This window comes from Ovis canadensis, chromosome 12 (assembly GCF_042477335.2).
Source record: "Ovis canadensis isolate MfBH-ARS-UI-01 breed Bighorn chromosome 12, ARS-UI_OviCan_v2, whole genome shotgun sequence".
NCBI classification, from domain to species: Eukaryota; Metazoa; Chordata; class Mammalia; order Artiodactyla; family Bovidae; genus Ovis; species Ovis canadensis.
The window spans coordinates 14162595-14190521 of record NC_091256.1 but is presented as its reverse complement, the minus strand read 5'-3'; the positions used below and the strand labels follow the sequence as shown (position 1 = coordinate 14190521).

The 27927-nt window shown below is 43.9% G+C and overlaps 1 protein-coding gene across 1 annotated transcript; it reads left to right on the top strand.

Moving 5' to 3' along the window:
- The first annotated feature begins 413 nt into the window (after positions 1-413).
- Positions 414-27927, top strand: LEMD1 (LEM domain containing 1). Its single transcript, XM_069545100.1, has 6 exons — positions 414-495; positions 1075-1197; positions 3955-4025; positions 4276-4335; positions 24877-25010; positions 27729-27927. Exons 1-6 carry the CDS (start codon positions 414-416, stop codon positions 27925-27927), a joined length of 669 nt encoding a protein of 222 aa, XP_069401201.1.

Below are 27927 nucleotides of genomic sequence, written 5' to 3'. Positions count from 1 at the left end.
CTCTCTCAGCTCTTTCATATTTAATTAACTTATCTTCTCAGAGCTTGTGTCTTACTCAGAGCTCCTAAGCAGTGATCGAAATATTTGTTCATTTTGTGTAGAAGATTTTTCTTACATTAGCTGAGTAGAAAAGTTAGAAATAATTGAACCCCAAAGACACTGGGGAAAGTGACACTCTATCAAAGCTTTGCATTGAGGCCACTAAACCTGGAAGAGATTGACCACAGAAAAACAGCAGAAAATGGTGGGTTTTGCTTTATTGACTATGCACCCCCCCAACTGGGGAGCTAGGGCTGTAAACATTTCTGTGGACGGGTAAAGTTTTAGTTCTCGTTTACAAGTCTCATGTATAACTTAATGTTTTGCTGTCTCAAGGATTCCACTGTCAGAAGAGAGACCAAGCTTTTGTCACCATGGTGGAGGTGACGTGTCTGAGTGATGCCGAGTTACAGAATAAACTCAACACACTGGGATTTCCACCTGGCCCAATACTACGTACGTATGCGGCAGTTATTAGACGCTACGCGGTGATTACTTGTGAGCTAACTCCAAAGGCTGAAAATCATTTGTAGTGGAAGGAACACATGCAGTAAAAAAAAAACATTAAAATAGAAATAGGAAAAAAGTTTAAAACCCAGAAAACCACATGGAAGGAAGAGACCATAAGTAACCCAGTTCTTATTCACAGGTTAGTGAAGAGAAAGTATTGGTATTTTACAACCGTGAGAAGCTAGTTACCCTTGATTATATCACCCTGGGCTCTTTCTACGTTTCTAGAATGTGCACCATGTCAACTGTTTATGTTCTTGTCCGTATTTCCCATAAATAGGATGTACTACTTTGTCAGTCTTGTTCTCCAATGTCCACGACGCCTAACTGTGGCCAGTGCCCAGAAGCCCACCATAAGTGTTGGTGGAAGGCGAGGAGTGAGTCCAGTAGGTATGGGGTCCACCTCACTGTAAGAGCCACAATTTCCCAATAATGTAAGAATAAAAATCTAGGTTGTGTAATATTTTGAATCCAGTGAGATCACATACACAGAGTGACTTAACTGCTCCCCACATTCTTTCTCAGCTTCCACCAGAAAAGTGTATGAAAAGAAGCTAATGCAATTGTTGGTCTCAACTCCACGTGCACCACCCAAGAAGAATCGACCCAGAGAACTGAGCAGAGCTCGGGACGACGACGGCAGTGAAGGTACCATCAGAAGCTGACCTGTAGGTAGCAGCTGCGCACTCATTCACGCCTTGCACGCTATGATTTGTGCAGCCTTAAATGACATGCCAGGTGACCTGTGAAATACCCCTGTGGCCTGTTTACACACAGAGCCAAAAAATAGGCCCCTGGGCTGCAAAAGGAATCTATTAACTCCACATCTACAGTCATGCCAGTGACTCAGCGGGTGGACTGTTGGAGAAAGGACTGGTCAATCTGCACATTCTGTTGCTAATCAGAGCCAACTCTGTATTTGATTTCTAAAACCAGAAGTTCTGACAGGTAATTTCCTAGTCTCCTTTCAGGTCTCAACCTCTGCTTAGCCTCAAGCAATAAATCTGACAATTATTTTCTTCAGACTAAATGATGACACGTCCATTCAGACGCATGAACCAGCCCTCCTGTGCCTGCTGCCTTCCTGACTTCGTGGGGGTGGACCACAGCTGGTCTCTACCAGGCCCCAGGATGCATAGGGAGCGGGGAACTCTGGGATCCGTGGTTTTTCTTTTCAGGGACCCCTGCCCCATGTGTACAGTTCTCCTGCAGGAGTGTCTAGGCTCTGAGTGGGTGGGCTTTAAGATTCCCACAACGCATTCTGAGGCTTTTTTTGTTGAATAGACATTTATTAGGAGTCCTATGGGAACCACAGGAAAATAAAAGGAACTATCATTCATTGAAGGCCATCGGTGCATTTCTGGCCTAATATACATTATCACATTTAACCTTCACAATACTTAGGTGAAGTTCAGAGAGGCCCAGTAACTGGCTTAACGTATAGCTAGGAAGCGGCCCCAGAAAATCAGCTCCCAATAGAATGTGCCATGAAGAACAAGGCCCACCCGTCTCCATCATCACTACGCGTCCAGGTCCTGGAACAATGCTGTGCATACAACGGGAATTCACTCTACACTTTTCTCGTAATTTCCATTATGAAGATGAGCATATGACACATTTATCCATGTCTGACCTACGAAAAATGGCAATTTCATACAGTTCAAAGTAAGAACTCAGGAAACAATGTAGATGCCTGGGGCCCCCAAAGAATCCCCTGGAATACCTAGTGTTGGTGGTGGCGCAGACCCTGAGGCTTTCCCTGAGCCCAACATGACCTCGTGGAAGTGGCAGCGGAGCTTGGGGACAGACCTCACTGGCCCCTGAGCAGAGCAGTTAGCATGGGGGTCCCTCAGGACAAATGGCCACTGCAGAGTTTTTCTGGAGGCGGGATGTGTTCAGAGTCTTGATCCAGATCTGGGGCTACCTTGGTACCCTGCCAGAGACAGGAGCTGAAGGGACCTGACCAGCCTTCTGATGAAATGCAGTGTCAGCCTAGAAGATTCCAGAGAGGAAGGCTTGTATGCTCACTGCTCGTGGCTGCCCAGGACTGCAGGTCAGAGCTACACAGCCAAGCTGCTGTGTTCTCAAGCCAAGCCATCCCAGTTCTCAGCAGGCAGTTTCTCCCCAGAGGTGCATTCATGCGAGGTCTAGGAGGGAGCTGGACCTGCGCTTTGCAAGCTCTGCTCTTGCTTTACCGTCCGCCCAACACTAGCCTACTGCAGGCAGTCAGGTCAGAGTGGAAGCTCTGCTTCAGTCCTTCTCTCGTAATGCAAGAGGCAATGGCCGGTGGGTAGTACAAGCAGAAAACCTGCCTCTCAAGGTCAGGTCTGAATTAGACACTTGAATCCGCCCATTGGAGGAGTTTCATAGACCCTGGTGCCGTTAGAAAGCAGGGTTGTCATGGAATTCACGAGGTCTTGTGGGCATTCGGCCTTGGGCGTTTCGCAGAGGCACGCAGCCCTGGGGTGGGGTTGTGGTGGAGGGGGCAGGGCAGCACCAGACCTGAGGCTGAGCATTAGGTGGTCCGAACAATGAACGGGTTCGGTTTTTCTTGTTCTCACTCACTGTGCTGGCATTCCGTGGATCTAACCTCTTCAGGGGCCTCCCTGGTGGCTCAGAGGCTAAAGCGTCTGCCTGCAGTGCGGGAGACCTGGGTTTGATCCCTGGATGGGGAAGATCCTCTGGAGAAGGAAGTGGCAACCCACTCCAGCGCTCTTACCTGGAAAACCCCATGGACAGAGGAGCCTGGTAGGCTCCAGTCCATGGAGTCGCAAAGACAAGACTGAGCGACTTCACTTTCAATTTTCACAACCTCTTCAAACGTCCCAAATATTTTTGACTGGGAGGACTCACGTAAAGTCCTCTGCAAGAAAACCTCTGCTGCATGTCCAACAGCACACAGCTGCTCCAAGTTGATCAAAACAGTTCTCTGCCAACTGAAGCCGAGAGTTAACAACTACCTTTTCTGCTCATGGCGGTTCCCCTGATTTTAAAGCCTTTTTAGCACAGACCGGGCCTTCCCTCCCCTGGGTGCTCCTTTGAATACAGGACAAATTCTGCCCTGTCTTGACGATCAGAGATGCATGAGGCTTACAGCCGCTTTGAAGGGGCAACGATGAGACCAAAAACACGCCCAGATGAGCAGCCAGCTCCGGCTCTGCAGCGTGTTTCTCTCAGAGGCACACAAAGATGACCGCAGCCTCCCAGGGAGGAGCCCGCAGCGTACTTGTGTGCTCCCAAAGGCCAGTGCAGAATCTGCCCTCAGAAAGCGAAATGAATTTTCTTCCCCTCACAAGAATCTCTTGCCCTGTGATTGAGAGGATTCACTCCTGTGATTGGTGTATATTCCCTTTGCTAGCTGGTATGTTCTCATGGCTGATTTTCCTTTTGTTTCCCATGATCCAGAGTTTAATGCCACTATCATTTTGAAAAGAAATATCACACCCTCATCAGAAAAAAGCAAGGGACCCAAAAATGTATGTACAATTCTAATGCGTGAATACTTTTACACATATATTAAATATGGGAAATAGCACCTTTCATGTGTATTAGCGGAGGAAATAGCTAGTCCGCTACACTCAGTTATAATGGTAAAATCCTAGTGTTTTAAAAAGCCCCTGTTAATGCAGGTTTCTGTTTTATGAAACTATTTCCACATCCCAGTGCAGGGCCCAGAGTGACAGTGTCTCCCGCCCCTCCCTGAATAGCCACCCTCGCCCCCTCCAGCTGTCGTCCCCGGTCTCTCCTCTCGCCCGCGGTCACACGTACACCCACAGTGAGCGTGGGGTGAGTGTGAGTTCCCGTGCCCTTCTCTCTGTCTCCTGGACGCCAAGGTCTGCCCTCCACCCTCGTCACTGCTGAGACAAGCAGCCGGTTGGTGGGAGTCGCAGGTTTGGGCAAGCCCTGCTGGTTTAGCAGCCCTGCCTTTCCACTTGCTGGTTATGCGACTAGGCCTCCCCGAGTGCAGCTGGATCGCTGTGCCGGGGACACAGAGAGACTGGGAAGGGGAAAGCTCTTAGCCTTGGACCTGGAGCACTGTTAGCCCACGTAATGAACTCCGGGCCATCAACTCTAGAAGCGCTTTCTCAGCCTTCTGACCACTGTCCCTCCTTGCTGAGACACCTGTTTCCTTAGATTTTGGCAGCTCTTGGGTCTGCCCTCTTCCTGTTCTGAGCTGGGTCTTTGTCTGTCGGCCCCTGTGGGCGCTGGTGCTCGAGTCTGTCTTCAGCCGCTTCCGTCTCACTCCGTGTCTTTTCCCTCTCTGTCTCTTCCCCTCGGGCCTCTCTCTGGGGTGTCTCTGCATGGCCTGCACAGAGAACCCTCTCCTAGGCTTGGGTCTGCATATCCAACTGCCTGCTGTCCTGGAAAGCTCCTTCCTTCTCCTTCTCCTCCCCGTCCTTCCTTCCCCATTTCTCACATTCACCCAACAAATGCTTGTAATCATGGACATTTCACAGATTAGATAGATATGTTTATACTCCCCACTTCAGTTATATCCCAGCAGCTCATTCTCACTCACCCCAAACTCCATCTGTGGCCTCTGCTCATTCTGATGGCTTCACTGCCTTCCTACTGTCCCAGCTCGAAACCTCTGAGTTATTGTGGGATGTCCACAGTCCTCACTTCCTACACATACATCATTGCCAAGTCCCGTGGATTAGAATTCTGAGTTAGAATTAGAATTTTGTTTTGTTTTTAATTATCCCTCCTTATCTCTCCACTGCTGCTACGTTGGTTTGCATTCATCTACTTTTTAAAAAAAATTTGAACAATTGCAAAATCTTCCTAACTGGCCTCTTCCTCCAACTTACCCAAGTCGGGTTCAAATCTACCAGTAGAGATTAAGTCATATTACTAATTTGCCTGGAGGCTTTAGAGCAAGATGCACGCTTATTCTACGCCATGAGGAGACACCAGTGTCTCCAGGAACTTTATCTCCATCATCATCAGCTGCTGCTGCTGCTGCTGCTGCTGCTGCGTCACTTCAGTCGTGTCCGACTGTACGACCCCAGAGACGGCAGCCCACCAGGCTCCCCTGTCCCTGGGATTCTCCAGGCAAGAACACTGGAGTGGGTTGCCATTTCCTTCTCCAATGCATGAAGTGAAAAGTGAAAGTGAAGTCGCTCAGTCGTGTCCGACTCCTAGCGACCTCACGGACTGCAGCCCACCAGGCTCCTCCATCCATGGGATTTTCATCAGACTCAACCGTAATTGCTTGTTTCTGCACCTCGCACACTTTCTTTCCACAGGCCTTGGTCTCAGCTGTTCTTTTTGCGTGAAATTCCTTTCATTTTCCCACCTGCTCCCCGTTTCCCTTCCTGTTAAAATCCTGCGATGACTTTAGGCGCATCTCAAAGGCCAAAGCAACGCATCCCTTGGCAGGGGCCTTGTGTGCCGTTCAGTGGCTGCCACAGGCTGTTGCACATAGTAGGAGCACAAAGCTCACCTCATCAAATCTACCAGACAGTTCTGTTGGCAAATGGGTGAGTTTACCAGTGTGATCTAGTATGTAGACTACTTGCTGAGTTTAAATACCAAGTGAAAAGGAGCCCCCATGTAAACATTTCTGCGGTACACTGTAGCTTTAGCTTCCCACTGAAACATAATTCACATTTGATGAAGGACTTCTGATATCTTACAAATTTTCTAAATGGATTTTTAAATTCTTCTAAATGGCTCATTAAAGGAATCCTTTCCATTCAGTAAGCCTCATTTCCACAGAAAAAGCCTTTTGTATAGTTCCTGCAAAGACATTTCCAGAAATAATAGCAGTCTGACTATTTAAGATGCATCAGGTGGGACCAATGTCTTTCATGCTTTGCTTTACGGAAACCTGAAATAAAACACGTCAATATTTTGAATTAGCAATAGAATTTAACAGAAAGTTTGTGATGGCATAAGATGTTTTGATCTGAAGGATTTATATAAGCCATTTTGATTCTCGGAAGGGCCCCAAGACATCTTTTCAACTTTAAGTCTGAAAGTAAATGTAAATAAGCACTTAAATTTCCATGTAAAATGTGGTAGAAAGTGTGTGTATTGAGACACTTGTCGAACACCATAGACTTTAATTACTTAAAAGCAGTGGTCTGTACCTAATAGTCCTCTAAGTACCTGCAAAGGTAGTGTTTACATTTCTCTGAAACACCAGTGAACACATGGTTCCCTCTTATTTTAGTAGATTTCTAGGGGAATACAAACCACTTTGAGATTTGGATTGTGTCAATTTCTGGACACTTTTTAATACTATACGTGTGTGTGTTTTATCAAGTCACATATATGGCCCATTTGATTTGGTGATTAAGACTACCAACAAAGCCAGGTGAACATTTTTTATTGAGTTTTTTCCATCAGATAGACTCTAGACACAGTTTGTGCTTCCACTGATGGAGGAAGGAGTTAGGCCAATGTGCATAACTCAGGCTCTAAGTGCCCTTCTCCCAAAGAGGGAAAAATAGTGTTCAGGTGAAAGTAGGGAGGCAACACAATCTACAGCACTGAGGTTGCATAAAGTGGGGCTTGAGTAGGGTGACCATACAATTTATTATCCCTAACAGGATGCTTTTGAGAATGAAACCAGAATGGATGCTGAAATGGCAGGAGTAAAAACAGGGCTATTCTGGCAAAACAGGGCATATGGTCACCCTGGGTTTGGGAGTGGTTCCAAAGGGTGACGTGTTTATGCAGGCACATGTCTAGGGGGGGCGGGGAGCTGCCGTGTGCAACACCCAGAGGGCAGCTGGCCCTGGAAGGTGTGTGCTCCTGGTCCCATCTGGGTGTCTCCTTATCCTCTCCCCAACAGAGTGCTCTTTTTGGCCAGAAACCCCGTTCATTCTGCTCTCCCAGCCTAGAATGCCTTCTTCTCATCTTGCCACCTCTCCTATACTACATTCAACCAGGAGTTTCTCCTCATGTGCTCTGGGGGTCTGGTTCTAGGAATCTGCTTTTCAATCAACCCCTACTGCCACCCTCTGCCCAGGAGTGCTCCAGGCTGTCAGCTTTTGAGGGTGAAAAACTGTATCCGAGTCCTCTGGTTAGTTCAACACCAGGCATGTGTGGGTTGGGGCAGTTACACAGTCCCTGCTGCTGACCTGCAGGGAAGCTTCGCCTGCGCTGACAATCATGATCTGGCTCTCTGGCCTCCTCGTCTGTGCCGTCTCCTAGACACACCTTACTGCAGTCTCTCGAGACAGTGCTTGGGTCAGAGCAAAGTAATGACCGTCCAGGGGGTCGTGGCCACAGAGCTTCCGCCGGGTCTCAGAGTGTGAGTTAGCGACTGCTTATACTTCGTAACTGTATATAGGGCATATACAGTCATGCACCCTGTATATAGGGTGTCGTGCTGGACCTTCTTTAGGAAGAAAATAGGTGCAAAAGGAGCCGTAGTTTCTGTCTTGCAGAGATTTAAGTAGAGCTCCGGAAACAAAGAACATGTCTATAAAAAATATGGACTCTACTGCCTGGGTTCGTATCCCAGTTCTGCCACTAACTTGGACAAGACACTTGCCCTCTCTGTGTCTTCATTTTTTCACTCATAAATATGGATGATAATAATCTCAACTTCATATAATTTTGTAAGGATTAAGTTGGAGTGGGTGAAATAGAGAAGTGGTAGAGTATAATGGGTTATATAAGTACAAATAAAAATATTATCATTAATATTATATAAAAAGCATGATATTTAATTATCTGTGATACAAAGCAATATGCTGCTGCTGCTGCTGCTAAGTCGCTTCAGTCGTGTCCGACTCTGTGCGACCCCATAGACGGCAGCCCACCAGGCTCCCCCGTCCCTGGGATTCTCCAGGCAAGAACACTGGAGTGGGTTGCCATTTCCTTCTCCAATGCATGAAAGTGAAAAGCGAAAGTGAAGTCGCTCAGTCGTGTCCGACTCCTAGCGACCCCATGGACTGCAGCCCACCAGGCCCCTCCGTCCATGGGATTTTCCAGGCAAGAGTACTGGAGTGGGGTGCCATTGCCTTCTCCAACAAAGCAACATACTTAGTGAAAAATAATATAATGGAAACGAAATCTTCAGTATTGAACTCCCAAGTGCCACAGAATGTGATTCACAGTTGCCTACAGGTGATGCTAGTGGTAAAGAACCCACCTGCCAGTGCAGGAGACTCAGGAGTCATGGGTTGGATCCCTGGGTCTCCAGACCCTCCCCTGGGTGTGGAGAATAACAAGGCAACCCACTCCAGTATTCTTGCCTGGAGAATCCCATGGAGAGAGGAGCCTGGCAGGCTCGTCAGTCCATAGGGTCGCAAAGAGAGGGCATGACTGAAGCGACTTATCACATCACACACAAATGTGTTTATATAGTTAAACATACAGATATAATTAAAGATTGCTCTCCGTGAGTGGTGTGTGTTGAATGAGGCAGATCAAACTTAAAAAAAAATGTTATATGTTCTCTCTCAAGTATATAGGGTTCCTTCTTCTCAATCGTAGATTTAAATCTATCCCCTGCCTCTCTAAACATTTTTTGAATAATTTATTTTGAGATAAGTTCAAACCTGGGGAAAGTTGCAAGAATAGTATTGAGTTAGCCAAAAAAGTTCTTTTGGATTTTTCCATTACATCTTACAGAAAGACCCAAAAGAACTTTCTGACCAACTCAATAGAATTCCCATATCCCAGAAAATCCAATGGTTACCTTTCACCACGTTAAAAAAAATTGAACTATAGTTAATTTACAATGTTGGTTGGTTTTAGTGATTTAGTTTTTGTATATATACATATGTATTCCTTCTCCGTGTAGGTTATTAAAAAATATTGAGTATAGCTCCCTACGCTATACAGTAGGTCCTTATTGTGCGTGTGTGTGAGCATACGTGTACATGTACGTGCATGTGCGTGTCCCACCATCATGTCTTTCTGAACCACTAAGAGCAAACAGCAGTCATACAGCCCCTCAGTTCACCAGCATGTATTCTGCCTGCCCCTAAGGGATTCTTTCCCACATAACCACTGTGTAAAATGGAAATGCACATTAATGCAACACTACCATCCAGTGTTCAGACCCCATTCAGACCTCACCAACTGTTCTGATTATGTCTCTTGGTTTCTGGCCCAAGGCCGATCCAGGAACACATGTTGCCTCTGCAGCTTCCTTCAATCTGAACCAACAGTGCCTCAGTCTTTCCCTGTCAAATGTCCTGGACTGTTTTCAGGAGGATAGGCCTTTCATTTCGCAGGGTGATGCTTCTCTGGACTTCATTCAGGCCATGTATCCAGGCAGGAATTCCTCAGAATGGTGTGCTCCTGTTCTTCTGTCCCACTGCTGGTAAATGCTAGCCTTAATCACCTGGAAAAGTCGGTGTCTGTCGGGCCCCTCTCCACATTTCTCCCTTTGGAACTGAACAGAGTTTTGAGGGAAAATATTCTGAAATGATACCTCATCAAACCCAGTAGTCATTAGCCCAGTACTCAGAAATGACTGCCTAATTCAACTTCCATCATCAGGATGGCCCATTGAAAGTTTCTATGTCGATTATTTCTTCTACGTTTATTAGTTGGTATTTTGCTATAAGGAAGACTTTCCCTTCACCCTCATTTATTTGTTGGTTGGTTGGTTTGGTTTTCCTGGTGGCTCAGATGGTAAAGAATCTGCCTGCCGTTGCAGGAAACGTGGGTTCAATCCCTGGGTTGGGAAGGTCCCTTGGAGAAAGAAATGGCAACCCACTCCAGTATTCTTGTTTGGGAAATCCAGTGGACAGAGGAGCCCAGTGGGCTACAGCCCGTGGGGTTGCAAAGGGTCAGACATGACTTAGTGTCTAAATAACAACAAGGGGTGACCAGTAGCCCACATGCAGTGCAGTGAGAGCAATACAAAACAAAACAAAGAGAAAAAGACAGGTGCTCCTCATTCCTTGAGCATTTCCTTAATTTCTGAAACATAACAAGATGTTTCAGACCCATCTTGTGCTTTTTCTGCCCCAGGAATGCTGGCTCCTTTTACAGCAGAATGATATTCAGAAACCAAGATCTTCAGCGAGCTTGCTGTTACTGGGGAATCATTGCCTCTAGGCCCTCTCAGTGGACAGAGGTAGAAAATGTTTGTTTCTGTGTACACATAGACTTATGCGTCTACCACTATTTTGATATCTCTCTATATATACATTTTAAAAGTGTGAGTCCATATTGGCTTTCAATTACAATCCAGCATTGCAGTGTTCTTTCTAACCTTTCCCCTTTCTGTGTTTGTAAGTCACTTCTCTGACAGGGAAAAACCTGCCTTCCATTATCCTCTGTGTATTTACATTTTTGTTCAATTTTTTAATGCTCTCAGCATAAGCAGTTTCTCAATCATAATAGCCAGCTCCTTGTCTGCACGGCCCCCATCACTACTTCCTTGACCCCTGGACATGCCAACACCTCCATGCGGCCCTCCCCTTGCTGTCTTTCTGTCCTGGGACAGAGGACACACAAAGCCTCCAAGCTGTTCTCTCCCCTTCGGTTCCTGTTCGTCACCCATCAGGTACCCCCAAAGTCCCCCCCGTACACACATGGAGCCCCCTGCTCCATGTCCTTGACCTTCAGGCAGGCTGGCACTCTGAGTCCGTGTCCCCACTCCCCGCCTTCCAGTGCAGAACACGCTGACAATCCGGGGAAGGAAAAGGAAAAGAGAGAAAGCTTCATGTCTTTTCCATTTCTGATTCTGAGATGGGCTTCAATGTCTTTGTGCCGGGACTTTCACAGGATTTTTTGCTGTCTGTGTCTCAGTTGCTGTTGTTGCTGATAATATGCCTTGTAGGCCTGTAATCATCACGTACAGAGCCTACCCCCAAGCACTGCACAGAAGAGCCTGTGTACTGAGGGAATATGCTGCTCTTAAGACTGCCATTAACCGTGCGGTTTGAGTTGCATGTAAAGATTTTAGGAGACCACAGTTTCTTAATTAATTGAGAAACATCCTTATTCCCAATAATAGCTGTATATTCGGTTGAGTCAAAGTGAAGAGTAAATTGCGTATTCTATAACTATTTAATAAGCCCTTTGTTCTTACCTATGACGTGCGCTAATGGGAGCTAGATGTCATCTTTACAAGGAATGTAATTTAACCTTGTTCTTCTAAAAATACTAACCTCCCGGTAGATATGCTTAATAATCAATGTGCCTGTATCTTATTTTTTCTTGCCTTTATCTTATTGGTTACATGCTGGTTCTTTCTATGTAGTAAAACCCAGTTTTTGAAATACAAGAGCAGCAGGAAGAGATAGTGAAACCAAACTCCGATTATAGTAATTCTAAGCTGATAATAAAAGTAGACGTTTATTTTCATAAAACAATTATGAGCAGTGGTGGTCTTTTTCTAAAGGAAAAATATGTATTTGTTTAGGATGTACATCTTTCCATTCCCTTTCATCTAAGGATATAACCACACCGACTTTAACTAATCTATAATTTGCCTTATGAGTTTAGATATATGTATCCATTTGGGGGGATAAGAATTGCTCACACGAGGACCCCTGAGTTATTTTAACTTCTTGGGACTTGTTAGGGCTTTGTGAGCACCAGAGTCTCTTGAGTCTAGGCATGATTTACTAGAGATAATGATTGATTATGGAATTCCCTATCTGAAAGGCTTCTTGGAGGAGGCTATATGATCCATCTTATAGATGAAGTAACAAGCAGAGAGGGGATATGACTTGCCCAAACCACACAGAGTTAGAAGAAAAGTTGGAATAGAATTCCCGCCTCCCAATTTCCATTCTATTGCCCTTTCCAGTATATCAAGCTTTCAAAGGGGCGGAAAAACAACCAGGTACCTGAGTAGTGAAACAGCTCCCCCCAGTGTCTCTTTTGTTTGTATCGCAGAAGTTCACCCATGGAAGCAAAGGCTCTCTTTGTAAAGAGAGGCGCTTGTCATCCATCCGTCCATTCACTCATTAAACTATGCTACAGAAATCGGGAGAGTTAAAATGGGCTGACGTACATGCATTTGGGTACCTGGAACTTTCCCAAGTGGACCAAAAAATTCAAACCTGAAAAACTTTTTTTGACATTTTATTATAACATATCTTATGCATCTAAAAAGGTATAGAGAATCACATGAGTAGTTAGAGACCCACTCCAGAGATTTTAAAAAAAAAATTCACTTCTAATTCAGTAGAAGACACCAGTGTATCCCTCCCTGACTGTATCCCCTTCCTGCCTTTTCCCAAGGTAGCCAATAACCTGAATTTTCTACCTTTCATTCTTTTCCTTTTCTTTACAGTATCCACAAACTTTAGTTTCTCATGATTTTGGATTTTATTTAGGTTATATCACAATGTAAGTATTCTTCTGTGGTGGTGGTGATTTAATCCCTGAGTTGCGTGCAACTCTTTGTGAGCCCATGGGCTGTAGCCCACCCGGCTCCTGTCCCTGAGATCTCCTAGGCAAGAATACTTGAGTGGGTTGCCATTTCCTTCTCCAGAAGATCTTCCTGACACAGGGGTTGAAAGCGTATCTCCTTCCTTGCAGGTGGATTCTTTACCATTGAACCACCGGGGAAGCCCAAGTCTTCTGCAACTTTCCTTTATCCTTCCGTATTCTGTTGTGAGCGTCACTCAATACCTGCTGCTCTAGTTCATTTTTGCTCCTATATAGATATTATGAAAACATATCTATCCATTCTGTATTTATTGGACTTTTCAGATCATTTCCAAGTTTTCCTAATACAATCAGTGCTGCCACAAACACATGGGCACGTGACCCACTGTGCACATGCACAAGAAATTTTTTCTGATTGAATGAGTATACCGAGAAGTGGACTGCTCCGCTTCTCGATTAGTGGAACCAAGGATATATCTCTCTTCAACTTAAGAGAATATGCTAAGTTGTTCTATAAAGTAGCTGCAACATTTTATGCTCCTACCAGCGGTATATCAAGAGCTCCGTTGTTCTAAATCTTCTCCAAAGTGTAGTATGGACAGATTTAATTTTTTGTCAATGTAGTGGGTGGAAGATGGTATTTCGTTATGACTGTAATTTATATTTTTCTTATTGCAAGTTGAGTATCTTTACACATGTGTACTGGTCGCTTGTGTTTTCTCATCTGTGAGATGCCTGTTCATGGCTCTTGCCCATTTTTTTCCATTAGATTGTTTACCTTCTTCTTGCTGATTTGTAAGAAATCTTTATATATTTTAGATACTAACCCTTTGTCAGTCATTGAGTGTAGAATGTATCTTCTAAAGTACTTTGAGATTTTTCTCTCTTTTTGTGAGACAAGTGTTTTTGCAGTAGTCTTAGGTTCACAGCAAAGTTGAGAGGAAGATAGAGATTTCCCATGTAACTCCTGCCCCTTGACATGCATGGCCTCTCCCATTGGAGAGGGACATTCCCCATCAGTAGGTTTGTCTTCTTACTCTTTTCTTGGTGTCTTTTTAAGAAATGATTTCAAACTTAACAGAAAGTTTCCAACAAAGAGTTCCTGTTTGTTGGAGTTCCAGTTTGGTGGTGAGTTCCTTCACCTAGAAATACCAAGTCTCAGTGTTTTACCACATTTGTTTTATAACTTTATCTATTCAGTTCAGTTCAGTTCAGTCACTCATTGGTGTCCGACTCTTTGCAACCCCATGAACCACAGCACACCAGGCCTCCCTGTCCATCACCAACTCCCAGAGTGCACCCAAACCCATGTCCATTGAGTCGGTGTTGCCATCCAACCATCTCATCCTCGTCGTCCCCTTCTCCTGCCTTCAATCTTTCCCAGCATCAGCGTCTTTTCAGAGGAGTCAGCTCTTCACATCAGGTGGCCAAAATATTGGAGTTTCAGCTTTAGCATCAGTCCTTCCAATGAACACCCAGGGCTGATTTCCTTTAGGATGGACTGGTTGGACCTCCTTGCAGTCCAAGGGACTCTCAAGAGTCTTCTCCAACACCACAGTTCGAAAGCATCAATTCTTCTGCACTCAGCTTTCTTTACAGTCCAACTCTCACATCCATGCATGACCACTGGAAAAACTATAGCCTTGACTAGACGGATCTTTGTTGGCAAAGTAATGTCTCTGCTTTTTAATATGCTGTCTAGGTTGGTCATAACTTTCCTTCCAAGGAGTAAGCGTCTTTTAATTTCATGGCTGCAATCACCATCTGCAGTGATTTTGGAGCCCCCCCCAAATAAAGTCAGCCACTGTTTCCACTGTTTGCCCATCTATTTCCCATGAAGTGATGGGACCAGATGCCATGATCTTCGTTTTCTGAATGTTGAGCTTTAAGCCAACATTTTAACTCTCCTCTTTCACTTTCATGAAGAGGCTCTTTAGTTCTTCTTCACTTTCTGCCATCAAGGTGGTGTCATCTGCATATCTGAGGTTATTGAGATTTTTCCCGGCAATCTTGATTCCAGCTTGTGCTTCTTCCAGCCCAGCATTTCTCATGATGTACTCTGCATAGAAGTTAAATAAGCAGGGTGACAATATACAGCCTTGATGTACTCCTTTTCCTATTTGGAACCAGTCTGTTGTTCCATGTCCAGTTCTAACTGTTGCTTCCTGACCTGCATATAGGTTTCTTAAGAGGTGGGTCAGGTGGTCTGGGATTTCCATCTCCTTCAGAATTTTCCACAGTTTATTGTGATCCACACAGTCAAAGGCTTTGGCATAGTCAATAAAGCAGAAATAGATGTTTTTCTGAAGCTCTCTTGCTTTTTCCATGATTCAGCAGATGTTGGCAATTTGATCTCTGGTTCCTCTGCCTTTTCTAAAATCAGCTTGAATATCTGGAAGTTCACAATTCCTGTGCTGCTGAAGCCTGGCTTGGAGAATTTTGAGCATTACTTTACTAGCATGTGAGATGAGTGCAATTGTGCGGTAGTTTGAGCATTATTTGGCATTGCCTTTCTTTGGGATTGGAATGAAAACTGACCTTTTCCAGTCCTGTGGCCACTGCTAAGTTTTCCAAATTTGCTGACATATTGAGTGCAGCACTTTCACAGCACCATCTTTTAGGATTTGAAAGAGCTCAACTGGAATTCCATCACCTCCACTAGCTTTGTTCGTATATTACTGTTTCTCAAACTAAACTGTAGACATTATGACATTACTCCCTCCCCAACACTTTATTACGTATTTTCTTAGACTAAAGATATAAACGCAGGAGTCCCCAACCACCTGTTAGCAACCAGGCTGCACAGTAAAAGCTGAGTGGTGGGCAGCTGCATTTACAGCCTCTCCCCACTGCTCTCCCATCACCCCTTGACGGGACCGTCTAGTTGCAGGAAAACAAGCTCAGGGCTCCTACTGATTCTGCATTATGGCGAGCTGTCTAATTAGTCCGTTATATATCACAATGTGATGATAATAAAGAAATAAAGTACACAATAAATATAATGTTTGACTCATCCTAAAACCACTTCCCTCCCTCCCCAGTCTTCTACAAAAGTGGTCCCTGGTGCCAAAAAGGCTGGGGACCACTGCATAGAGACATTCACAGCACAATGACAGGAGTCAGACGTTTTCAAAAATTGAGGTTACATTCACATAACGCAAAATTTACTATTTTTAAATGAACAGTAGCATTTAGAACGTTCATAATGCTGTGAAACCACTACCTCTATTTAATTGCAAAACATTTTCATCACCCCAGAATAAAACTCAGTACCCAGTGCCCAGTTATTCCCCACCCCACTCCTAACAACGCTTTATATGCTTTCTGTTTCAATGAATTTACTTCCGGATCTTTCGTATGAATGGGGCCATTTATTATGTGATGCTTTGTGACTGGCTTCTTTCACTTGGCGTAAGGTTTCCAAGGCTCATCCACCCTGTAGCATGTATCTGTATCTTCCATGACTGAATAATGATCCACTGTATGTGAGTGAAGTGAAAGTCGCTCAGTCGTGTCCGACTCTTTGCAACTGCATGGACTATACAGTCCATGGCATTCTCCAGGCCAGAACACTGGAGTGGGTAGCTGCTGTTCCCTTCTCCAGGGGATCTTCCCTTCCCAGGGATCGAACCCAGGTCTCCCACTTTGCAGGTGGATTCTTTACCAACTGAGCTACCAGGGAAGCCCACTGGATGGATATACCACAATTTTTTTATTCACTCGTTCATTCATTGAAGGACATTTGGATATTGCTACCTGGAATATTCACATACAAATAGTTGAGTGCCTGTTTTCAGTTCTTTTGGGTACATACCTCGGAGTGAAATTGCTGGGACCTGTGTAATGGCTGCAGCATTTCCCTACTACCTATGTATGAGAGTTGTAATTTCTCATATCCCTGTCAACTCTCCTTATTCCACCCCAAGTTTTTTAATAGCCATCTGGTGGGTGTAGTATTTCATTGCGGTTTTGATTTGCATTTTTCCTTAATGATTAGTGATGCTAAACCATCTTTTCAAGTGTCTATTTCTCTTTTGTGTCTCTTCTTTGGAGAAATGTCTGTTCAAGCCATTTTAACCAGGTAGTTTTTTTTTGTTTTGTTATAAGACTTTATGTATTCTGAATACTAGACTGTTATCAGATATATGATTTGCCAATATCTTTTCCCCATTCTGTAGGTTGCCTTTTCACTTTCTTTATGATACCCTTCAACATCACAAAAGTTTTCAGAAAGTTGATTATGACATATCTTGGCATAGCTTTCTTTAGGTTTCTTCTGTTTGGAATTCATTCAGCTTCTTAAATCTGTAGATTAGTTGCTGTTGTTCAGTCGCTAAGTAGTGTTTCAACTCTTTGCAGCCCTACGGACTGCAGCATGCCAGGCTTCCCCGTCCTTCACCATCTCCCAGAGTTTACTCAAATTCATGTCCATTGAGTCGGTAATGCTTTCTAACCATCTCTTCCTCTGCCACCCTCTTCTCCTCCTGACTTCAATCTTTCCCAGCATCAGGGTCTTCTAATGAGTCAGCTCTTCACATCAGGTGGCCAAAGTATTGGAGCTTCAGCTTCAGCATCAGTCCTTCCAGTGAATATTCGGGGTTGATTTCCTTTAGGATGGACTGGTTTGATTTCCTTACTGTCCAAGGGAGTCTCAAGAGTCTTCTCCAACACCACAGTTCAAAAGCATCAGTTCTTCGGTGCGCAGCCTTCTTTATGGTCCAACTCTTGCATCCACTCATGACAACTGGAAAAACCACAGCTTTGTCTGTACGGACTTTGGCAGCAAAATGATGTCTTTGCTTTTTAATGAGCTGTCTACATTTCTCATAGCTTTCCTTCCAGGGAGCAACAGTCTTAATTTCATGGCTGCAGTCAATGTCCATGGTGGTTTTGGAGCTCAAGAATGTAAAATCTGTCACTGTTTCCACTTTTTCCCCTTCTATTTGCCATGAAGTGACGGGACCAGATGGCATGATCTGTTTTTTGAATATTGAGTTTTATCCAGCTTTTTCACCTTCTTCTTTCACCCTCATCGAAGGCTCTTTAGTTTCTCTTCGCTTTCTGCCATTAGAGTGGTATCATCTGCATATCTGAGGTTGTTGATGTTTCTCCCACCAGTCTTGATCCCAGCGTATGATTCATCCAGTCTGGCGTTTAGCATGATGTACTTTGCATACAACTTAAATAAACAGGTTGACAATATACAGCCTTGTCATACTCCTTTCCCAATTTTGAACTAGTCAGTTGTTTCATGTCCGGTTTTAACCACTGCTTCTTGACCCTCATACAGGTTTCTCAGGAAACAAGAAAGGTGGTCTGATATTCCCATCTCTTTAAGAATTTTCCACAGTTTGTTGTGATCCATACAGTCAAAGGCTTTTGCTTAGTCAATGAAGCAGAAATAGATGTTTTTCTAGAATTCCCTTGCTTTCTATATGATCCAGTGAATGCTGGCAATTTGATCTCTGGTTCCTTTGTCTTTTCTAAGCCCAGCTTGTACATCTGAAAATTCTTGGTTCACATACTGCTGAAGCTTAGCTTGAAATATTTTGAGCATAACCTTACTAGCGTGTGAAATGAATGCAATTGTCCAGTAGTTTGAACATTCTTTTGCACTGCCCTTCTTTGAAATTGAAATGAAAATTGACTTTTCTAGTCCTGTAGGTTAGTGCCTTTTGTCAAATTTGGGATGCTGTCAGTCATTATTGCTCCAAATACCTTTTTTAGCCTGACTTCATCTTCCTCTGCTTTCAGTTCAGTTCAGTCACTCAGTCGTGTCCAACTCTTTGCGACCCCATGAATTGCAGCACACCAGGCCTCCCTGTCCATCACCAACTCCCAGAGTTCACTCAGACTCACGTCCATCGAGTCCGTGATGCCATCCAGCCATCTCATCCTCTGTCGTCCCCTTCTCCCCCTGCCCCCAATCCCTCCCAGTATCAGAGTCTTTTCCAATGAGTCAACTGTTTGCATGAGGTGGCCAAAGTACTGGAGTTTCAGCTTTAGCATCATTCCTTCCAAAGAAATCTCAGGGCTCATCTCCTTCAGAATGGACTGGTTGGATCTCCTTGCAGTCCAAGGGACTCTCAAGAGTCTTCTCCATCACCACAGTTCAAAAGCATCAATTCTTCGGCGCTCAGCCTTCTTCACAGTCCAACTCTCACATCCATATATGACCACAGGAAAAACCATGGCTTTGACTAGATGGACCTCTGCTTTAGGGACTCTAATTACATACATGTTAGACATTATAATCCATTAAGACTCTGAGACATTTTTAAAATTCTGTTTTCTCTGTATTGTTTATTTTTTATTATAAATTTTTTATTTTGGTTGTTGAATTTTTTCAATTCTAAAATTTATACTTGATTTTTCTGTATACACTGTACCATTTCTGTAGAGAATTAAAAGTTTTTCATTTGTTTCGAACATGTCTCATTGTTCCTTGAAGCGCTTTGTGAAAGTTACTCCAAAATCCTGGTCAGATGATTTTAGTATTTGTGTCAACTTGGTGCTGGCCTCTGTTAGTTTTTTCTCACCTGAGTTATGAGGCTCCAGGTGCTATTTAAGTCTTCTATTTTAGTGGGCTTGCTCGTGCCCTGGTGGGAAAGAGGAGGGCCAACTCTTTGCCATCTGGTTCGGGTAGAAGCCCAGGGTCCTGCTGGGGCTCCGCTGCTGCCCTGGTGGGTGTATACACTTCACTATTGCTGGGCTGCGGGGAGTGAGGCCCCCCGTGGCCTACACTGACACACCCAGCTGGCGCGGGGGCTTCTGACACATGGAAGCGGAAGTCCAAGCTTCCATGTGCCTTTGTGTGGAGAGTGGAGTATGCCGTTTGGTGGAGCAGGGCTGTTACTGTCAAAAGTCTTCTGTCTTACTAGACTGCTTCTTTTCCTTTTCTTTGTCCTTTGGCTTTTGAGCAAGCTTTTTGGGGTCTGATTGCAGGTTATGGCTTCTCTAGCACCCAGTCCAGGATTTACAAACTGAGAAGAAAACTCAGAGCACTCATCACATGTCTTCCTCGGGTTCCAAGGTCCCTTGCCCGTCTGCTTCTCTGCACCTCTCAGAGTCTTTTTATGCTTGCTTTATTTATAATGTCCTGGAGTAGGAAATGGCAACCCACTCGTGTTCTTGCCTGGAGAATCCCATGGACAGAGGAGCCTGGCGAGCTACAGTCCATGGGGTCACAGAGTCGGACACGACTGAGCGACTGAACACAAATGTGACATCCAGGGTTTGGGCTACGCTTAACTAAGAGGTGGGAGGAGCACCTCTATCCCGCCTCATCCTCAGTGCCATTTGGAGCAGTCTGTCCTTTCTCTTCTTATCCGCAATGCTAACTCTCATCATGCATCAATTTCTAAACATACGTGGGTGTTTTAAAATGCACACAGGATTTGTCTTAATCGAGTATGCTAAGGTGACAGACGTGGAGACAACTGCCTTTGAAAGAAGAGTTTATTGCCTACAGTCCCCAAGAGGAATGGATACATCATGCCATGCTCGGCCACGTGGGGAAGCATCAGTCAGGCGGGAGGCGGGAGTGAAAGCAAGCATGGTCTCATGCCTTGAGTGTGATGTTTGCAGGAAGGAGTGGGTCATGCAAGGTAAGCATTTTAGGATTAGCTAGTTTGAATAACTTCAGTGGGCTCTGGGCTATAGTATAGGGTGGTCCCCAGTTGTCCAATATTGGGATGGGGCTGATTCACAGCAGGAGAAAAATTAGCTTGGTGTGTGAGAGGTGGTTAGGGACTGGTGGGTTTGGACTGGTTGGTTTGCATATGAAACGGCATGCTTCACAGTCTCTCCTGGATTAGCAAGGCCCCAAGATGTCAAAGCACCATAAAATACAGGAAATAAACGTCTATGATTAATATAACGGAGTCTCTATTCTGATCAATTCACTGGCCTGTGCTGAGAGCAGAATGCCTTAACTCCCTTAGCGTATCTTCCCCACTTTGTTGTTTTTAAATGGTGTCTTTACTTGTTCCTTCATTCTTCTATATAAATTTTAGAATAAGTTTATCAAGTTCCATGAAAAATGTAGACTGGAATTTTGATTGAAATTGTATTGACTTAATAAATTAATTTAGACAAAGCTGGATCTTCACTTCCTGTTCGTGTTCTTTACGTTTATTGAAATTTTCTTTAATGTCCTTCAGTAAGATTGTATTATTTTCTCAGGGAAGTTCAGGCTCATCTTTTGTTAGCTTTATTAGGTAGCTGTGTTAGGTGCTGTGCTGTGCTTAGTCATTCAGTCGTGTCCGACTCTTTGCAATTAATATTGGGAATAGCATCTTTTTAAAATTGTGTTTTAAATGGTTAGTTGCTTGTAGATAGGGATGCAGTTGACTTTGGTGTATTGATTTTCTAACAACGAACTCTTTGCAATCATAATCATTTTTCTGTAAATCTCTTTAATTCGTTTTGATTACCTTTAATTTCTTTTTGTTTTATGGTGCTGCCTAAGACCTCTTTATTACAATATTAAGTCAGAGGGATAATAGTAAGAATTCTTACTTGATTCTGATCAAAAGAAAATGTTTATGACGTTTTCCTTTTGAGTGTGATTTTGGTGTCGGTGTTGGAAGAAACCTTTTAACAAATTAAGGAAATTCCCATTCTATTCCTGGTTTGCTGAGAATTGTTTTAAAAGTCGAGAATGCGAATGGTCACAAGGTTTTTAACCTTTCTTTTGTTAATGTGATGCAGGTTGTTAAATTAATTCAAAATCATTACTCAGGTTAAAAGAACACAATGTTTTAGATGAGAGCTTTATTAAATCAAAGTTGAGGTAAAAACAATAAAGTAAGAGTCTGAGATTATTGTAAAATCTTTTATTAACTTAATCATTTTAGTCAATAAAGGGATTTGGGCTAACTCAATTTTAAAGAGTTCTAAATCAAAAGGTTTTCTTCTGCCTCTAAGCAGGGTCGCAAACTGCCAGTTTGCCAAGTCATTGGTAAAAAGTCTGGTTCTACATATAGGCCTTTTCCAAAAAATTGCTTTAGTGAGTTAGTGAATCACTAATTGCATTAGTGACTAGGAGGGAATTTCGTCCCCACCCCCAGGAGCTGCCTCTAGACTCCCCAGAGTCCAACAGTTAGAAGTCATGGGAGGATAAGAGGAAAAAAGGGTGGGAAATCCAGCATGCGGCACCCCTTTGATTGCCTAAAACTGTGGGTGTCAGCCTATGACATTTCTGGCTAGGTTTGGGTCTGCATTGTAAAATACACTTCTTGTGGAAATGCAAACAAACTTGCATTTCTTTATAGGCAAGTATGAATGGCTTTAGTCAAGGTAGATTATTTTCAAAAGCGAATACATTTTTGGATGAGTAATGATTTAATGAGGATACAAGATGATTACTGTTCTTTCTGGCTCTGGATAATAGCCCAGTGTTTTATAGTTAGCCATAACAGAGTATGACATAATATCTCATACACAATCCACTTTCATATTCAATATGATATCTATATATATATATATATACACACACGTACACACACATATATATAAGTAGCATCACCGACTCGATGGCATCACCAACTCGATGGACATGAGTTTGAGAAAGCTGGTGGTGGACAGGGAGGCCTGGCGTGCTGCAGTCCATGGGATTGCAGAGTCAGACATGACTAAGCAACTAAACTGAACTGATAGATAAGTAGGCCAGAATTAGCACAAAATAGTCTACCTGGAAAAAGCTTATTAAAAAGCCAATTTATCTGAAATATTTAAGAAGAGATCTGATGGTTACAAGTGTTACTGCCTCAGGAAATTAGTTGATGATTGGACAATTTATCAATTAGTGATATCAGTTTTCAGAAATACGTTTTGATGTGTTTGTAATGATGAATTTCCCCAACAGAATGATTCCAAGACTAAAGACCAGAAAACAGAGGCATCGAAGCCTGAATACCTGAATTTAAATTACAGCTATTCCTTTCACTAACTGCATAATTTGGGGTAAATAATTTAGCCTATAAGTCTCTATTTCTTCACCTATAAAATGGTGACGATTAGCTCTTAGAGTTGTTAGAAAAACGAACCGAGGCACGTTCAATGCCCAAGATATTAAACATTCAAGCACAGTCTTTCTAATTCCCTTCCAGAGCAGCACCATCAGTATGCAGTACAGCATGGTGTGAGGAGGAGGGACCCTGAGGCTACTTCGCCTGGGTTGGCCGCTGGCTCCACCATCTCGCCGGCTGTGTGACCATGGGCATACTACTTAAACCATACGTACTTCAGTTTTCTCATCTGCAAAATGGGCATTATAAAAGCATCTTCCTCACAGGGTGGTAGGATTAAATGAGTTTATTTCTGTGAAATGCTTAGAATGGGGACTAGCACACGGGAAATGCTATGTAAGCGTTAGCTGGTATTGTAGTGAGATACTCATGGTTTATTGCACTGGTATATCTCAGAACTACAACATTATATCTACAGTTGATCAGTAACATGAGGATGAGGGTATTTTTCTGATTTCGGTGCTAAGGGTGTACAGAAGAGGGTGGGGCAGCAGAGGAGGTCACGCATTCCCTCAATATCAGCGGCAAATGCTCTGCAAAAGCAGCTGCCTTTGCAGAATCTAGCTCCGGGCATAGGGAGAAAGGAGCAGAGATATTCCATTTCCCCATGGGTGCCATTTACCCTCACTAAGCCGTGGCTTTAATGAGCACCAATATTTTTTAGTTCCATTGTAAATGGTGTTTACAGTGAAAATCATATTACAGCAACATTAAAGGAATTGTTCAAAGATAAAAAATAAATCAACTACAAACACGCAAAACCTGATTTAATGTTTTCAATTTCCCTCCAGTTTCTGTTTATCTGCACATCCAGTATGTATTTACACAGCTGTCGTCAATGAGCACATAGCATTTTGTACTTTACTGTGTTTAACATTAGCTGATAACTCTTTCCCTGTTATACAGTCTTTACTACTATTACTGATGGCTGCAGAGTCATGTGGATAAGCATAATTACTCTTTTTTTGAAAATCAAAACGTTCACCTTTTGTATACTGTAGGAGAACTCTAGGAATACAAGTAAGGGCAAGACATTATAGAAGAAAAGGAAATCAAAGACCTACACCTCCTATGACAAGAGGAAAGATAGGAGGGGAATATGTGATTGCCTGAGAACCGTGAAATCCTATAATTTGATTTTGCAACAGATTTCTACCCCAATGCTTTACTTAACATATCTATTTTTAAATGTAAGAGAATTAGAAAGAAATTGCATGTGATGGGTACACAGAGGTTCATTATACGATTGTCTACTTTTGTATATGTTTGAAACTTCTGTAATTAAAAAAGGTTTAAAGAAAAGAATGTGCTTATAAAAGGTTTTTCCAACCCCCTTGGAAATTGTTTGCGTGTCTCTTGGTGAGCAGGCCCCCGCAGCCCGCACATGTGGGAGTTTTCAAAGTCCTTCTCCCTCCAGAGCATTGCTTTCTTCCTCCAGGAAATTGATATCGTGCAGGTACATAACTCTTTCTGCAGTGATGTCCTCGCTGGGAACAGTGCTCCCTCAGGCGTGGAACTCTTGCGCCAAGCACAGCTCCTGATACCACTAAACCACTGCTGAGAGCATCTTGTTTAAGAAGGTGGGGTTAGAGTGGGTAGAGAGGAATGGTGGCGGCCACAACTGCCTCACCGTTGGTGGTCTCTGCCGGGAGTGGGTGACCCCCAGTAGACGGTCCTAGAGCAGGCCAGGCCCTCCCCACCCCACACTGGGCTGAGGCCATCACGCCTGCTGACACAGCACCGCCTGAAGGTGGCTGTCCAGTCACTAAGCTGTGTGTTCTGTTGGGTGTCCTGACGACACACTTGCTGAGACCACGGCTCTCCTGCCTCCTGCTCATGCTGACTCACACGAGTGCCCAGTGCCTCCCTCTCCTGCCTGCCCCCCATCACCCTCGAGTCAGTCCATCTCACTCCCGCTCTCAGAACGCCTCCTTTGGACTTCCCTTCTGGATCTTGTTCTGTTTGCTCTGTGCAGGTGCGGCTGAGTCCTCCCCTGTCTGAGGCAAGTCTCATCTTGCTCTTGGCGCCTGACCCCCTGACCCTCAGCCAACAGCCTCCTGAGGCCTCTAGCGGCACGGCAGCGATCGGAGGCTCCTGTTGTGTTCAGGGGTGCTGGGCTCCTGGGAGGAGGACAAATATCCACCCTCGGTGGAAGATAATATGGCTTGATTAAAGAGAAATAGAAAAACAAGCCATCCTGCTGTACACTTTAAATCTATACAGCAATGTATGTCAATTATTTCAATAAAACTGGGCGGGGGGTGGGGAGAGAAATAGAAGGCAGCTCTGTGAGATCCAACAGATGGTCTGACTAGGGAGAAGGAAGTCAGCGCAGAATACACACAAAATCCCCACACTCAGTGATCAGCTGTTTAGGGCAAGGATGGTGTGGTGGTCCCTTTGAAAATCCTCACTGCCAGCATGGGGACTGGTACTCAGCAGAACAGTAGAAAGTTTGTTGAACAAATAAATAAAACTTCAGGTCAATAAAGTCAGGTATAGAATACGTATATGAGGGTCCAAGAAATATAGACCAGATGAGTGATCTGAGTGGATAAGAGCGGTGGAGAAGACTTCTTGTAGGAGGGAAAAGAGGAGTCTGGTGTAGAGTTCCATTGATAATACTGAGTGACCTGAGACAACTTAGCCTTTCTGTGCCTCAAACATACGCTCTCTAACATGGAGCAATGAGTGTCTACAAAGGAGGGTAGGGTGGTCTAGGCGGCTCAGTGCATTCATGAGAAATAGAACTTGATAAACGGCGGTCAGCGACACCACCTGACACCACGTCTTCACCTTCCTGGGCCTCACCCCCTGGACACTGCAGACATTTGAGGATGATGAGGCCTGAATCTTAAGTATGAATGAACAGTCAAGGAAAACCAGACATATGAGGAGAAACGGCAGCATGAAATTAATAAGTTATCATTCTCGCAATCATTATGACTAATGTTTGTTGAATGCTTCCCATGTGCCAGAGCTTTTCATCACTTCATACAGTTTAAATCATTTAATCTTTACAACTCTATTTCACAGAGAGGGGACCAAGGCCTAAAGGGCCTTTTGACCTTATCAGATATATACCAGTATGAAAGAAATTTGGGGGAAAAGGAAAAAACAGAAATGCTATGATTATCTCTCCTACCCCTCTTACAGAACATTTTCACTTTCCTAAATTATTTTCTAATCCATGTTCATTGCCAACTGGTCTTTTAAAATAACTTTATTCTTTGTATAAAAATGATGCGGGCTCATTAAAAAAAGTTTCAAGCAATATAGAAATACAAATAAGAGAGAAAAGAAAGAGCTGGCATTTAGGAACAGCGTGCTTCTGGCATCACCGGACCCTCGTCACCGGCACGTCTGCTGTTTGTGCTGAGTCACTGCAGAAACATATTACACTACAGAGCTTGGATGTTTTTACTAACTGTTGAGCAAAGGAAGGTTAACTTAAAGTTTGTGTTATGAGGTACCAAACTACCCAATGGGCTTCCCAGGTGGCACAGGGGTAAAGAATCCACCTGGCAATGCAGGAGATGCAAGAAGAGTGGACTCAATCCCTGGGTCAGGAAGATCCCTTGGGGCAGGAAATGGCAGCCTGCTCCAGCGTTCTTGCCTGGAAAATTTCATGGACAGAGGAGCCTGGTGCGGGCTACAGTCCATGGTGTTGCAAAGAGTCAGACACGACTAAGTGGCTGAGCACACACACGCACACACACACACAAACTACCTGATACACCAAAAACTTATCAGTTCTCAGATTACATGACTTTTCCTAGAAAAAAAATTCTTTGTATAAAATATTGGAAACTATAAATTTTTGATATATTTTTTTCTGTTCATTAGAGATGCAAGACTTCCACCAGTAAACCAAAAGCTGTAGAAATCTGCTCGGATTCTAACCGTACTAAGGGAAGAAGGTAATGCTTTTCTTAACATATGAGAAGATACGTATGTACATAAGATATGAGTCTTATGCAACTCCTGGAAAAAAAACTCATTATTCAGATTTTGTGAAGGGTTTGAGTCTGAAAGGAATGTGTTGAGAAAGGAGAACGATTGGTGATCTCTCACAATTTCGAAGTCTAAGGAGCCTTACAGACTCTGCACTTCACTACTCATATTTAGAGAGAAGGAAATGGGCCGGAGAAGCTGAGGAGGATAGCATAAATCATAGAACCAGAACCCAAGTCATTTAGAAACATTGGTAGTCATTCAGAAACCTTTATTCCTATTGGTGGGGAAGGGAAAAGAAAAGAAAAAAAAAAGAGCAAGGAGTTGAAATAAGAGCTCAAAACAGGATGTTTTATGGGTCAAAACAGTAAAGCCTTCTGGTATACTTCCTAACTTCTGAATAAATTTTGGCCGATTGCCAGGATTTGACTAGCAAATCAGAAATTCCCCTCTTTCCTTTGGCAATGTAACATAAGCAGATTTCAAAAGTAGTTCCCATCTCCTCCCTGAAAAATCAGTGCTTATACCTGTGGAGGAAAGGGAGAGGGCCAATGTAAAGATGCCCCCTCAGCGGGTGCCCATCCCCAGTGGGCACTGGGGCACTGTAAGGCCCTGAGCCTGGCCCTGCACCACCATTGGAAGATGCCACACACAGGGTGATGAATACACGTTCCGTGGGATTTCAGAGACTTCACACCTTGGTGATATCCTGTTACTAGTCCTCTTTGAAATTAGCCTAGGTTTTAAATGAGCAGAGGGTTGCTTCCTGAAGTCTCACCACGGTTGCTCCCTTGGGCCTGAAGCCCCGCACATTTTAAGGGGTCCTCGAGTAGCAGTTGTACACAACCCTAAAGGCCACTACTGTTTTCACAGACGTGCTGCAAGAGTATCAGACATCAGATGCAAAGCACTGAGGAGCCTCAGAGAGAAAGCCTGCTGCAGAGTGAACAGGGGAGCTGGAGACAGGAGCCTGGAAGCGTTTCCAACGCGCTTGATGCTCGCTGTGCTTGGCATCTTCATTATCGTGATATTTGTCTACATAACTATGGAAAACAAGTCACTCTTTGGTTAA